Source organism: Chaetomium fimeti (genome assembly GCF_033439085.1).
Source record: "Chaetomium fimeti strain CBS 168.71 chromosome Unknown B0H64scaffold_13, whole genome shotgun sequence".
NCBI lineage: Eukaryota > Fungi > Ascomycota > Sordariomycetes > Sordariales > Chaetomiaceae > Chaetomium > Chaetomium fimeti.
Window position 1 is genome coordinate 616917 of NW_026944341.1, and position 12543 is coordinate 629459.

General features: G+C 54.3%; 5 protein-coding genes across 5 annotated transcripts; 3 read left to right on the forward strand and 2 right to left on the reverse strand.

Moving 5' to 3' along the window:
- Positions 1-1086: 1086 nt before the first annotated feature.
- On the forward strand, positions 1087-2664 carry B0H64DRAFT_368645 (uncharacterized protein). The gene is made up of 4 exons (XM_062801985.1): positions 1087-1455; positions 1509-1850; positions 1906-2280; positions 2331-2664. The coding sequence occupies exons 1-4, from the start codon at positions 1251-1253 to the stop codon at positions 2486-2488; spliced, it is 1080 nt and encodes a 359-aa protein (XP_062654069.1). The 5' UTR covers positions 1087-1250; the 3' UTR covers positions 2489-2664.
- A 428-nt stretch (positions 2665-3092) lies between these two features.
- B0H64DRAFT_412788 (uncharacterized protein) lies at positions 3093-5079 on the reverse strand. The gene is made up of 2 exons (XM_062804948.1): positions 3758-5079; positions 3093-3643 (listed from the first exon to the last, which is right to left on the reverse strand). The coding sequence occupies exons 1-2, from the start codon at positions 4610-4612 to the stop codon at positions 3194-3196; spliced, it is 1305 nt and encodes a 434-aa protein (XP_062654070.1). The 5' UTR covers positions 4613-5079; the 3' UTR covers positions 3093-3193.
- A 68-nt stretch (positions 5080-5147) lies between these two features.
- Positions 5148-6065, reverse strand: B0H64DRAFT_412790 (uncharacterized protein). The gene is made up of 2 exons (XM_062804949.1): positions 5709-6065; positions 5148-5618 (listed from the first exon to the last, which is right to left on the reverse strand). The coding sequence occupies exons 1-2, from the start codon at positions 5767-5769 to the stop codon at positions 5374-5376; spliced, it is 306 nt and encodes a 101-aa protein (XP_062654071.1). The 5' UTR covers positions 5770-6065; the 3' UTR covers positions 5148-5373.
- A 597-nt stretch (positions 6066-6662) lies between these two features.
- On the forward strand, positions 6663-7534 carry B0H64DRAFT_60700 (uncharacterized protein). The gene is made up of 5 exons (XM_062808497.1): positions 6663-6710; positions 6763-6876; positions 6930-7045; positions 7096-7186; positions 7247-7534. The coding sequence occupies exons 2-5, from the start codon at positions 6801-6803 to the stop codon at positions 7441-7443; spliced, it is 480 nt and encodes a 159-aa protein (XP_062654072.1). The 5' UTR covers positions 6663-6710; positions 6763-6800; the 3' UTR covers positions 7444-7534.
- Positions 7535-10242: 2708 nt separating this feature from the next.
- Positions 10243-12340, forward strand: B0H64DRAFT_412800 (uncharacterized protein). The gene is made up of 6 exons (XM_062804950.1): positions 10243-10838; positions 10923-11121; positions 11223-11461; positions 11550-11617; positions 11711-11826; positions 11889-12340. Exons 1-6 carry the CDS (start codon positions 10644-10646, stop codon positions 12227-12229), a joined length of 1158 nt encoding a protein of 385 aa, XP_062654073.1. The 5' UTR covers positions 10243-10643; the 3' UTR covers positions 12230-12340.
- The last annotated feature ends 203 nt before the right edge of the window (positions 12341-12543 follow it).

Below are 12543 nucleotides of genomic sequence, written 5' to 3' on the forward strand. Positions count from 1 at the left end.
ATACCCGACACTCGACCAGTTTCCTCGGTGTCTGGCAACTCGTCATTGCCGGGGAAAACGGCCTGAAGGGGCATGGAGTCGACTCTTAGCTTCCAAATGCCGTCTTCTTTCGCTTTCAACTGACGATATCTGATCGACACTCTGCCGTGTTAATATCCCACGGCAAGCCATGAGTGGTGGCAGCTTCGGGGTGGGGGAACCAGAATCCCGGGAGCAGGGAAGCCGGGGGCAGAAAGCGGCATCCCCAACCCCAGTATCACGAAGTTGGATCGAGACCAGAATGGAAAGCCGAAGCCATGGCCTCACCGTCTGAAGTGGTGGAGATGTTCCACGCCAAGGTCAGGATCAGGGTCAAGGAATGGCGTGATGAAGCGTGCTCGACCTGACGACTAATGGGACTTCCCATAACCGTCCACCCCGCAACTCGATGCACACCATCGGCCAATCGTAATTTACTATAACTCCAATGTCGATGGCGGCATACCTGGCCCTCTGAGCGCCATATCTAGCCGATAAGCCAACGCGCCGGCTAGCAACAAGCTGCATTATTTCCGTAATCACCGCGGTCGGTACGGGTGCGAAAAGCGAAAGCGAGTGACGGAAGACCACTCGGAAGACAAAGCGTTAATCAAGCCGTTACAAAGCATGGCTACGTGTGTGACCCAGCGTGGGGGGGGTTGAGCTTGCGCCATGCCCGAGTGGCCTTCCAGAATGCCGTCTCGGCAGGCAGTAAACGCGGATACCATGGCGAGCATCACAGGTCCCCGCTACGGTCGTTTTACGAGCCCTCATGCTAGCCGGTTAAGGTATTATCGCACGGGATGGTGCTCAGTTGCACCCATCCTGACGGTTGATTGCCGCCATGACCACCGGTCCCGTTTATAAATAGCGAGGATGGCGGCATACACGTCTGGGAGCTCGCAATTTCATCCATGATGTTCATTCAATGGTCGCCCGTTGGTCTCTCCACACTCCTTACCGTTGTCCGAGGTCTGTGAGAGAACCGATGGGGTAACGCGGGGTGGATAGATACGGCAGCAGGCAACATTACACTACGTTAACTATGCAAATCTGTCACGTCAGCCTGGGAGGGGGGGTTGCCTCCCTCACGTATTGGTGTATAAAGACGCTGACATCCCACCTCTCGCCAGAGTACTGGAGCACATTCAAACTGAGCATTCTCTTGAAGTCTAGGCTCTTCAACCTTCTTTCATACTTTGTGTACCCCTTAACTCATCCGCACCAGCAGCATGGCCCCATCAGCGATCGACGTTGACATTCCGGTGGTCACAAAGGGTGTGAACCGCGAGCCTCTAAAGCTCTCGGGCGCGCTCGACGCCTACGAATCCTTCGATGTCACGCCCGTCATTGGCCGAGAGTTTCCCAAGGCCAACTTGAACGAGTGGCTGACTGCACCCAACGCGGACGAGCTGCTCAGAGACCTCGCTATCACCAGTGAGTTTGTGTGTGGTTCGGTGGGCTCAGGATAGGATAACTAACAGGCCCAGTCTCTCAGCGTGGCGTCGTGTTTTTCCGCGCCCAGGATGGCCTGACCAACGAACTCCAGAAACAGCTTATTCTGCGGCTTGGGGAGTTGGCCGGACGGCCGGCTACATCGGGGCTCCATATCCACCCCATTCTCAACTCGGAGCGCGAGCTGGGTGGAAACGACCCAGAAATCAGCACCATCAGCTCGATCCAGAACAAGAAATTTTACTCTAAGACGGTGGCAGATGCACTGAGCCCCAAGAAGCAGAGCAGTGCCCAGTGGCACAGTGACATTGCATTTGAACCTGTGCCCGCCGATTACACGTCCCTACGTCTGGTGGAGCTGCCCAGCACCGGGGGAGGTTAGTGATTCGAACCGTGGTTGCTAGATGATAACGGCTAACAGTACCCATTCAGACACCCTGTGGGCCTCCGGCTACGAGATTTACGACCGCATCAGCGAGCCGTATCAGAAGTTCCTCGAGGGTCTCACCGCGACCTTTGAGCAGCCTCATTTCAAAAAGGTGGCGGAAGATGCAGGGTTCCAGCTGTACGACAAGCCGCGAGGTTCCCCCGAGAACGTTGGTGGTGAGCTGAAAGCCATCCATCCCGTCGTGCGCACCAATCCCGTCACGGGCTGGAAGAGCATTTTCCCCGTTGGCGGCCACGTCAAACATATCAATGGCTTGACCGAGGAGGAGAGCTCCAAGCTCCTCAGCTGGTTCCTGGACCTGGTCTACAAGAACCACGACTTGCAGGTCCGCCTCAAGTGGAAGAACCCCAATGATATTGGTACGTTTCTGTTACCTAGGCATATGAGTAATAGTTGCTAACAGGCTAAGCCATCTGGGACAACCGCTCCGTGTTCCACACCGCTACATTCGACTACCTGGAGGGCAACTACGGTGAGCGGTTCGGGAACCGAGCAGTGGGTTTGGGCGAGCGGCCGTACCTGGACCCCAACAGCACTTCACGGAGAGCTGCGGTGAATAACGCGTGAGGCAGTGAGGGAGTGAGTAGGCAAATTAAAGGAAGGGGCAGGGTTTCTTGGATTGTTCAAGCTGTATCCTTAACGTTCGTGAACCTGTTCATCACCCACAACGAAGACGTAATAGCGCGAAGATTAGGCAACTCGTTGTGCTTCCAAACTAGTGGCATTCCAAATTCTGATTAGCCTTAGTTGGTGCATTAAAGGGGTGATAAGCTAGCGTCTGAACTGTGGCAGAATCTAGGTAGTTACTCGGCGCTTAGAGTACATTGGCTAGGTAGGTAGCAGAGGGCTGTGAGTATAGCATGAGAAAGTAATAAGCTAGGGAGTAGAGATTCAAGAACCTCTATTAGCACCTATACATTCTTCGTAATGAACTCCAAAGAGTCTAGTAAAAAGTGCCACCTTGAATTGTTACTACACAATGGTCGGATGGCGCAAGGTAGCACGTTGCTTTCCAGGTCTTCCTAGCTGGTAAAGCTTATGGGTTTGAATCCTGGCGAGATCGTTTGCTTCTCTTTTCCAGTAAAGGGTTCAGGTTCGAATCCTACCTTGGTCACCTAATCTAGTTCGCATTATTGCGACTATCCAGGTACTAAGCAACGGAAATATAACACCCAATGGGAACGGCTATCATTGCTAGGGAGGTAGTTTACACTATCATAAATGGCTCTTTACTAGCCAGAGACTTCATTTTTGTACCCATTCAACAACCCACTACGTAGCAACCTCCCGCTTCAACTGGTCCAACAACTCCACAGCATCCTTCACATGCTTCTCCACATCGAGATCCAAAATAAAATCCCACCTGCGTAACAGAGTTCCCGGCTCCTTGAAATACCCCTCTACACCCTGCTCACCAGCGCCCGTCAAAACATCACCCGTCCCGCGGCTCGACTCAACAATGCGCTGCGTGCGCGGCCTGCGAACCTGGTCATAGGCCCTGAGCGCCAGCCGGGCCTCGGCGGGGGTCGATGCGTGGCCCCCCAGCAGCGTGGACAGCACGAGGCTGTCCTCGAGCGACATGCCGCCGCCGGAGCCCTGCCAGGGCGTGGTGGCGTGGGCCGCGTCGCCCATGATGCAGACGGGGCCCGAGACGTAGGTGCGGGCGGGGAGGTGGTGCTCCCAGAGGTACATGGCTGGTTGGGAGGGTTGTTGGCAGAGAAGCTGTTTTTTTCGGGAAAGGGAGGGGTGGTTGCTGTTAGTCACATAGGTACTTGGCCCGCGGGAAATGATCGGGGATGGGGGGGTTAAAAAAAACAGGGGGTTGGAGGAACATACCGATTCGACGGCCTTGGAGAGATGCGGCGGCCAGTCCTGGTAGATCCTCCTGAGGTCGTCCGCGTTCACGGTGCGGCCCCAGCTGTCGGATCCCACGGCTTCCTTCTCCCGGGCAGCGACGACGAGCTGCACTAGCTGGCCGTTGCCGAGTAGGTTGTGCATGAGAAAGGACCCGCGGCCAATCCACGAGTGCTCGTGGGGGTCCTCGAAGTTGACGGCGTCCTTGCCGATGCTGGCCTGGGCGGCCGCGTACGGCTGAAGTGTCATGGCGGTCCACACGCCCGTGTTCCGGGGGGACGCTGCCGGGTCATCCTCACCGAGGACGAGCTTCCGGACGGTGCTGTGGATGCCGTCAGCGCCGACGAGGATGTCGCACTCGTGAGTGGTGCCGTCAGTAAAGTGTAGAGTGATGGAGTGGCCCGAGCCGTTGGCTCCGTCGACCCTATCCAGTTTCTTGGAGGCGTGCATACGCTCCTGTGGGACGTCGGCGAGCAGCTCGCGCAAAAAGTCAGCACGATGGACGATGCTCGTCAGCCGCTTGTTCCCCGAGGTCGTGTAGTCCACCTCGTCGACTACACTCCCCGGCCTGTAGCCCCCGGCCAACAGAAAGCGCACGCCCTGCATGGCAACAGCCCCAGCACGCTCTAGGCATTGAGTGGTGGAAGAGCCCATGAGGTCGAGAGAGGCCAGCGCGTTGCGAGTCACGCCGATAGCCATGCCGGCTTCCTTGAATGCGGCGCTGGACTCAAAAATGTGCGCGTCGACGTGCGGGTACTTTAGCAGAGCATGGAGGAGGGATGCGCCTGCGAGGCCGCCGCCAGAGATGGCGACCCGGATGGGACGAGTGTCAACCATGACGATGAATCTAGGTAAGTGTCTTGGAGAAACCTCGAAGTAGTATCAGACAAAGCCCTCGGTGTTTATGACGTTGGGATGTTTCCGCTGAATGCGATTGGGATGGAAGACGAAGTGGAAGTGCTGGGAGGTAAAGTCTGGTTGTGGAATGTGAGCGAGAGGTTTGATCGTGCGCTGTGTGAGTGACCTGTCGTTTGACACCCCTGAAAACATGAAGAGAGCAGAGTTGCATTGTGCATTTGCTGTGCCACTGGGGATAGAACCCCCCCGCCGCCGTGTAGCGTCGAATCGCGGCATGGAAAGAAAAGGCAGCAAATATATTGCAAGTATGAATCACATCACATATGTCACGGTACCGTGCGCGGTGCTTGCGTAGGAAACGCGCTCGAGTTCGGTTCCATGTTGGCCGAGTCGGCTGTGCAGCCTGCAGATGGTCTGTCTACCTTCCTAATATGGCTACAAAATCAAAAATCCTTGAAAGCTTCCAACAGCAGTGCCTCGTGCTTGCGTCCTCTCTGGTCACAGTCACGAAGATGGTCATTCCATTGGGATTCACTGGTTCCGTCCAGGAGACAAGATGGGAACAAGACACTGCCACATGCACTTGGCAGTTCACACTCACAGCCGCTGGCATCTAAGTTACTCAAGTACGATAGGTACAAAATAAATGTACATGCCCATACTTAACGTCACAGCCTACCCGCGGTCCTCTTCACTCTCGTAAAGGACCCCCTGGCCCCCACACCCAGTCTCTTACTTCTCTACTCCTTGAAGGCGAAGTCGGGATCAAACTCGGTGGTACCATCACGCTTGTCCTTCTTGAAAGCAAAGTCTGGGTCGAACTCGGTCGTCCCGTCGCGCTTCTCACTCCCACTCTCAGCCCTCTTAAAAGCAAAGTCGGGATCGAACTCGGTCGTTCCATCGCGTTTCTTAATCTTGAAGGCAAAATCAGGGTCGAACTCGGTAGTGCCGTCCCGAGCTTGGACTCGTTGTCCTGGCTGATTCCCTATGAACGAAAATCCCAATAAGATGAATTTCGCCAAAAGGAGGCTCATGGCAGATGTGGATGTTTGAGTGCAACTTGAAATGAACCTACGTGTAGCCACAGGTGCAGCCGCAGCGAGAACAAAGAGAGTGGCGATGATAACCGTCTTCATTTTGGCGAGAAGGACTTGACAACGATGGGGTGGTATGGGTTGTATGTCTGGATAGAAAACGAAAGAGTTGATCAGCTAGTTCCAGCCCTGAACGGAGCCAGGGGGGGAGGGGGTCAGTTCTTATCTCTCTCTACCTGGCGCAGTCTATCGGGGTATCGGCATCAGAACCGCAGTGGCACAAGTAGGATGGGATGTCTGTTCGACGATGAGCCGAGCTTCGGTACCTTGAACTTGGTGAGCTCGGAGAAGGAGATTCCGGTACCTCGTGCATTACCTTCACCTACCCCTCTTTGTTGGCTTAGCGCCTACCTTTGCCTAACATCACGTCTAGACGGCGACAAGGCTACAGACGGCCCGAAGCGTTGAACCAATCATTCCTGTCGCCTTGATCGTTCCACGGCGTATACAGCACTGACGCGGTTCCGGCTCGGCACAGTACCAAGTACATAGTGCCGTCTTAAAGGCTCACCGTGGTTGGTCCCCTACGCAGAGTTGTATCACATGCCACGTCTTTGCCGTAGACGGGCAGTAAATCCCGGGTTGGGGTGGGGTTCGGCAAGCGGAGTGAGGCGCCGTCTTGAATCCTATCCGGTCAGAGTCATCCAGCATCCCATCACAGGATTCCGAATCCCCTCGAACTCCCCCGAACCGCCATCACACACTCCACGCCCACCTTTCACTCATCCGATACTTACGCTCCGGACGCCGGGATGCTTAACGATGAAAACAAACCGTTTTTGGACGGGGATGGCGAAGGCCATAGATGCAAATCCTCCAGTATTTCGCCAGGACGCAACCACTCCATGAGGATCTCTCTAGCCGCCAACGTGTTGTTGTTGGCAGTTTGTTTACTGTTGAGTGGGACAGTATTCTCCCTGTCAGAAAGGACTCGAATCGGGGATAGTGGCCAACCCAAACTCGCGGAACCTTACTGTACTAAGGTCTTCCTAACAGAATCAACCGGTGCAGCCTTTTGCTGATGCGTCTTGTTAGCGCCTGCCAACGCCGTCATAGAATACGAGTATCGAGGCATGATACGCAATGACTCTCGCTTCATGGGCCATCCCGGCCCCGAATGGGAGAAATCGATGCACGAGTTGATGGCGGGTAAGTCTCCATTCCTCCGCCGCACCCAACTCAGCTGGCTAACGGCGATATAGGAACCCTGATACGGATATCTGAGGAGGAACTCGGGTTGACGGGTTCCGACTCAATACCATTGAAGAGCGGCGGATACGCCGCGGGGCTTGGTGTTGGCCATAACCTTCACTGTGTGGTATGCGCACCTCCTGCCGTGGAGTAGTCGCGGGTATTGACAGGAAACAGAAGCAAATCAAGAAGTTCCTGTATCGTGAACACTTCTACCCCGACCTAGATCCCCGCGGGGAGGATTTTGACTACCTCCAATCCCATGCAGGTGAGTGTCTAGTTTCTCAGAAACCCATCCGTCCGACTCCAACATTAACACGGGATTCAGATCATTGTCTCGACTTCATACGCCAAGGCATTCTTTGCCATTTGGATTACTCTTTGTACACTGTGTACTGGGGCGAGCGCAGACAGGATATACCAACCCACCGCGACCCGCCTGTGCAAAAGTGTGTCAACTGGGACAAGTTGAAGGCCTGGATGGGGGAAAGGGCGGCGAATACGGATGAGTTAGTGAGGCCATGATAGGCCGTGGCTGAGCAGGCAGCTTTGCTCCCCGGTCACAGCACTAAGCAATGCAAATTCATCCATGAATGGTCATCACGTATCGCCCGAGACAGGTTTGCGGCCCCCGAACTCCTTGACATCAAACCACAACATCAATGTCACAACGCACCTCAAAATGCAACGTTGTTCAGGTGCATTGTATCGTCTGTGGCAAAAGCGTTGGTGGAGAGCCGGCTTGGTTTGTGTTACCTGGACGTGTGATCATACGCAGGAGGCTACAAACATGTCGCGCCGAGTTAAACGCTCGCAACCAACGACGTGAGGCACACAGAGTGCCGGTTGATCCTGCGTTCCTTTAGTGGGCTATGGTTGCATGCTGTACTTACGCCAGGTTCCTACATCTCGGTCAAGACGTCAAGTCAAGTAAGACCAACGAATCCATCCCGAGTCAACAACCAAACACTATCTAAGCGCCCCCCACAGTAGTGTGGGATGCTGGAGGCTGGAGTCGCATGCATGGTGCGTCTTGATGCAGATCTCCACAAGCCCGAATTGGATATGTCTCGTGTCCATTATACTGTGCCGTACATGTACATGTACATGGAGCGGGGCGGCCTTGGTGGTCAGACGGGAAGATCGCCTTAGGGCCGGCACTTGACGACTAGGTAGGATGTGGGTACTTCGGTCCGGCCTGGGGGCCTTGAAAGCGGTTCCTGCGGTAGCTCCCAGGCTATCCGCCCGGAGCGGTGCGCGACCGAGCTTACCTAGTGTTCTCAAATCGATCAATGTGAGAAAGTCGACGACTTCTTACGCACCACAGCATCGCGCATGGCGTCGACGGCTACGATGGAGAGCGAGAAGGAACCATTCTTGGCCGGTGACGGCCAACACGAACATGGGCTCGGAGGCCAGAAAACCAGGCTGCGAAAGAAACTGCTTCAAGCGCATGGTATTCTCCTGTGCATTCAGCTGATCCTTGTGCTCGCCCACGTCGTCATTGCAATCCATGGCGGCGTTGAGTCAGAAAGTAGCTGGACACTATGTGAGTTAAAGTAAAGAACAACCCTCGGCCTCGTCATCATCTTACTTACCTAGCACCACTCAGCGCCAGCACAGCCCGCCATTCAGTACGAGGTCCAAGACATCGACTACGAGCATCTATACACTGGAGAGCCCCGATCCGAAGTTGACCAAGCCTGGTCGCTGCTGTTGAGGTGTGAGTGCCATCCTGATACCGGACCTCCCCTGATGCGCGATCGCTGACACGACTCTCTTTCGACGCGTAGCGTCTATGATCAGGTTATCCGAAGAAGAAATGCGGAAGATGAACAAAACGTCGGTGGCACTACGGGATGGCAGCGGTTACGTCGGTTATATCGAGGCCATTCACATGCTCCATTGTGTGGTATATTTGCCCTAACCCTCCGTCTTCCCTAGCAGTGGCCAGGCTCTGAGTTGCTTACGCCTCTTTCAGAAGAGAATATATCAGGCCCAGTACCCAGAACATTACCCCAGACTCCAGGAAGACGAGGATGCCTTCTCTGTGCACCACTGGAGTAAGTGATGATTTATGCCGAACCGGGCAATCCAGCACCATTGCGAGATAAACCATGCTGATTTGCGTCTCGAAGACCACTGCCTGGAGGTTCTCCGCCAGGGCATCATGTGTAACGCGGACGTGGCCATCAACACATACTTCTGGGAAACCCCGCATAAGATCAAGGGCAGTCGAGCAAGAACTCGGAAATGCACAGACTGGGGCCGTCTCCAGGCATGGGCCGACGAGCGAACCCTTTCTGCCAGCGACAAGGATGCATTCCTTGAGACTTTGGTGCCGATGGGCCAGGCGGGAAGTATCGGTCCGTTTGAGGAATCGCACTAGAACTTAGGAGATACTTGATACTGTGGAGGAACAGAGAGTACTCTACCATCAGTTATTCGCCCCCTCGTCCTTCTTTGACTTTGACACAAGTTAGGAGTCTGACACAGGCTATCTCATTTCCGTTTGTAAAGGCCAGGCAGCAACGTTCAACACGAGGTAACTTGGAATTGGAATTGGAATTGCGCAGCAATGGCAGTCTGGCGGCCGTTGGTCAAAACACGGCAACGACACAGCCGGATCAAAGGATGAATCCCCGCTCAGGTTGCCGAAACCCCCAGTCCCTTGGATTTCGCCCGGATGCCGTTGAATTTCCCAACCTCTTCTGGGGTGTCGCCTACCATAAGGGTTGGGTTGTACGGGTTAATAATCGGCGTGAAGACGACGGGGGGCATATTGTTTGAAGCATGGATATCCAGCAGCCACGCCGGGGAGCCGCGTCAGGATAAATCCTTCCAATCCTGTAGCAATGCTGTGGCACGATGAAGTTTGACGATTTGACCACTCGGAAGGCCGGCTCTCCTGCCGTCCCGCAGCAGCCTACCCCTTTTATTAGCGCTCAGCACCTCGGTCTCATTTACTGGAGTGGTTGCCCAGCCCAGTACCGTCAAGTACCTCATTCTTGGAATTTATGGTATGGCTATCACCGGGCGTATTGTGCCACATGTTGTTCAACATACACAATGCAGCCCTAGTCGGAACACCTGGCCGAAGAGAGTGCCGTTTTACGCCCTTTTCCAACCTGCTAAGCGGCCCGAGCCATAAGCCATAACCGATTTCCCCGCCCCGGGTAACGGTGCGGCGCGGTGTTGCATCCCGCCCGTGATGGCTTTTTCTTCAATTTATTCGGGCCTATGGGATCGGCTTCCAGTGTCCAACCCGTGGCGAAGATCCCGCCCCCAAGATCCTGCCGCCGCTCCCGAGTTTGCCGGGTGGACCTGGAAAGAAAAGTGCCATGCACGCGCATCGCGGCGCCACCTTGCTCTGCCTCAGCCTTACATGTAGCAGTATCCTCCAGCTTAGGAAGGTGAACCGACCTCTTTAGGAGCATATTCTTAGACCAGCCTGAGTTTTGCCTGCCCTACGAGCAGCCACAAATCGTGGCTCACCCCAGTTCTGGCTCTCAACCTTCCATGCCTCAGCTGCTGCAGAAGGACTGTGATTCATCCATCCAGTAGTCAGATATCGGGCCTGACTTGTTAAGTTTCTACCTTGATATAGACGTGATATCTTTGATATATTGATATACCCCTTTTTGTTTGATCTTGCCGGTCATCGCTAGCCCGTACAAGCACCGTAAACGACGACGAGCAAATCTCGTCTTCCGATCGGTGACAATATGTCACAAACGTCAGGGCAACCACCGTTACCGCCACAGCCTACTAGAAGTTATGTCAACAAGGAGAGCATGACTGCCATTGGGGTCCTCTTCCCCACCTTGGCCATTCTCATGCTCGGAGTGCGCGTCTATGGATTCTGGTGGCATTCCTCCCGAGGCATCGCCGTCGACGACGTTTTCGTCGTGCCCGCCGCGGTCAGTATTATGGTTCCCGTGTTTCGATACCGTTAGCCTCTTCTTCTGTTCTTGTCCAATGGGTCTGACAGAGATGACACGCAGTTCTTAAGCGTAGCGGCCGGCGTTGCTCTCGTCGTCGGAGCACAAACGAACATCATCGGTGGACACTCGTATCCAACCATCGCTCGCGCTGAACAACTCGCCCTCGGCAAGTTCGAGTACGCCTTTTGGATCGGCCACGTGTTGGCCATCGGCTTCATCAAGTTGACTCTACTGTTTTTGTTTCGCGCCTTGTTCAAAGGTTAGTACGGTACTGGTACATACCTACCTTACACATGGTCCACGGGGGAAACGACTATGGCAGTGCGGGTTGGCATTTTACTGACCTCGTCCACCTGACAGGCCGGTCCGAGAGAACAGCATTCGATATCTCCAACTGGATCCTCATCATCCTGGTAACCCTCTGGACCGTGGCCTTTCTCTTCCTCGAGATCTTTGCATGCGGGGCGAGGCCAGCTGCGAGCTGGGAGAGCCTTGAGTCACTGCGGACCAAGTGCATGGACACGTGGGCCCTAATGGCTGCCTGCGCTACTATCAGCTGGGTCCTCGACCTCGCCATCTTTATCGAGCCGCTCGTCATGGTACGTATTAGCAGTCGTTTACCCCGTAGTTCTTGGGCATGTCTCGCCTAGTTGACCCTCTCCCTAACTGCCTCATGTGATTCACTAGATCCGGACGCTCAACATGAAGTTTAAGAGAAAGATCCAGGCATCTGTCGTTTTCCTATTCAGTTTCTTGTCAGTGTTTTCGAGCCTTGTCACCATCCGACCATGCTTTGAAGGCGACCTTACTTCTTTCTTAAGATGTAACTACTGATTCTCCCGGCTTAGCGCTGTCATTGCTGGGCTCTTGAGGATGATCCCCTGGCTTCAGATCTTCACCCAGGGCACCACAAATCCGTTAGTCAGGGTCTTAGCCACAGATCTGTCAATCCTCGACCAGCAGGGCATGTCCACCCATCATGACCCACTCCCTGCGCTCGTCTTTGCTAACAACTCAACTCAATAGGGATTGCCTCCATCGTCCTGTTTTGGACCTATATGGAGATCGGAATTGGATTCCTGATCTCCTGTGTCCCACGAAGCGCCTGGGTGCTCGATAGGTTCTCCCTCGCCACCCTCAGCCCTCTCTTTTCCAAGCTCCGCTCCTTCACTTCCGTAACCTCCTTGTCTGGGCGTTCTGGATCCAAGGTCGACCAGACCTCGCGCACCTGGGAGACCAAGACCAAGGGTGGCGACCATTCCCAGCGCGACCTCATATCAGGGGTTCCGCCAAAGACATCGTATAGCCAGCCTTCATTTGACGACATCCCCCTGGCTACCATGCCAGAACAGAATCGTCGGTCTTGAAAACTGATTCCCGTTTGGCTCCCGATGCTCGGGTAGAGTTTTATTATTGCTCGTTTCTAGGTTAGTTGTGATGTATTATTAGCGTAAGACAAAAACGACCTTTAAAACACATTGTTTGGATTCATTTTGCCTGAGACTTTTCAGGATCTTCCACTCGGAGCATTGATTCTGGGCCTGAAACTACAGGCGCAGGTCGTATTCCCTACAATGCTAGCTGGGATTAAAAGGGCATAGAGGGCCTTGGAGTAGGTTCAAGTTTATCCTATATAAAGAAACCCCTATATATTAACGTAATATGCGACGTTCCTGAGTGT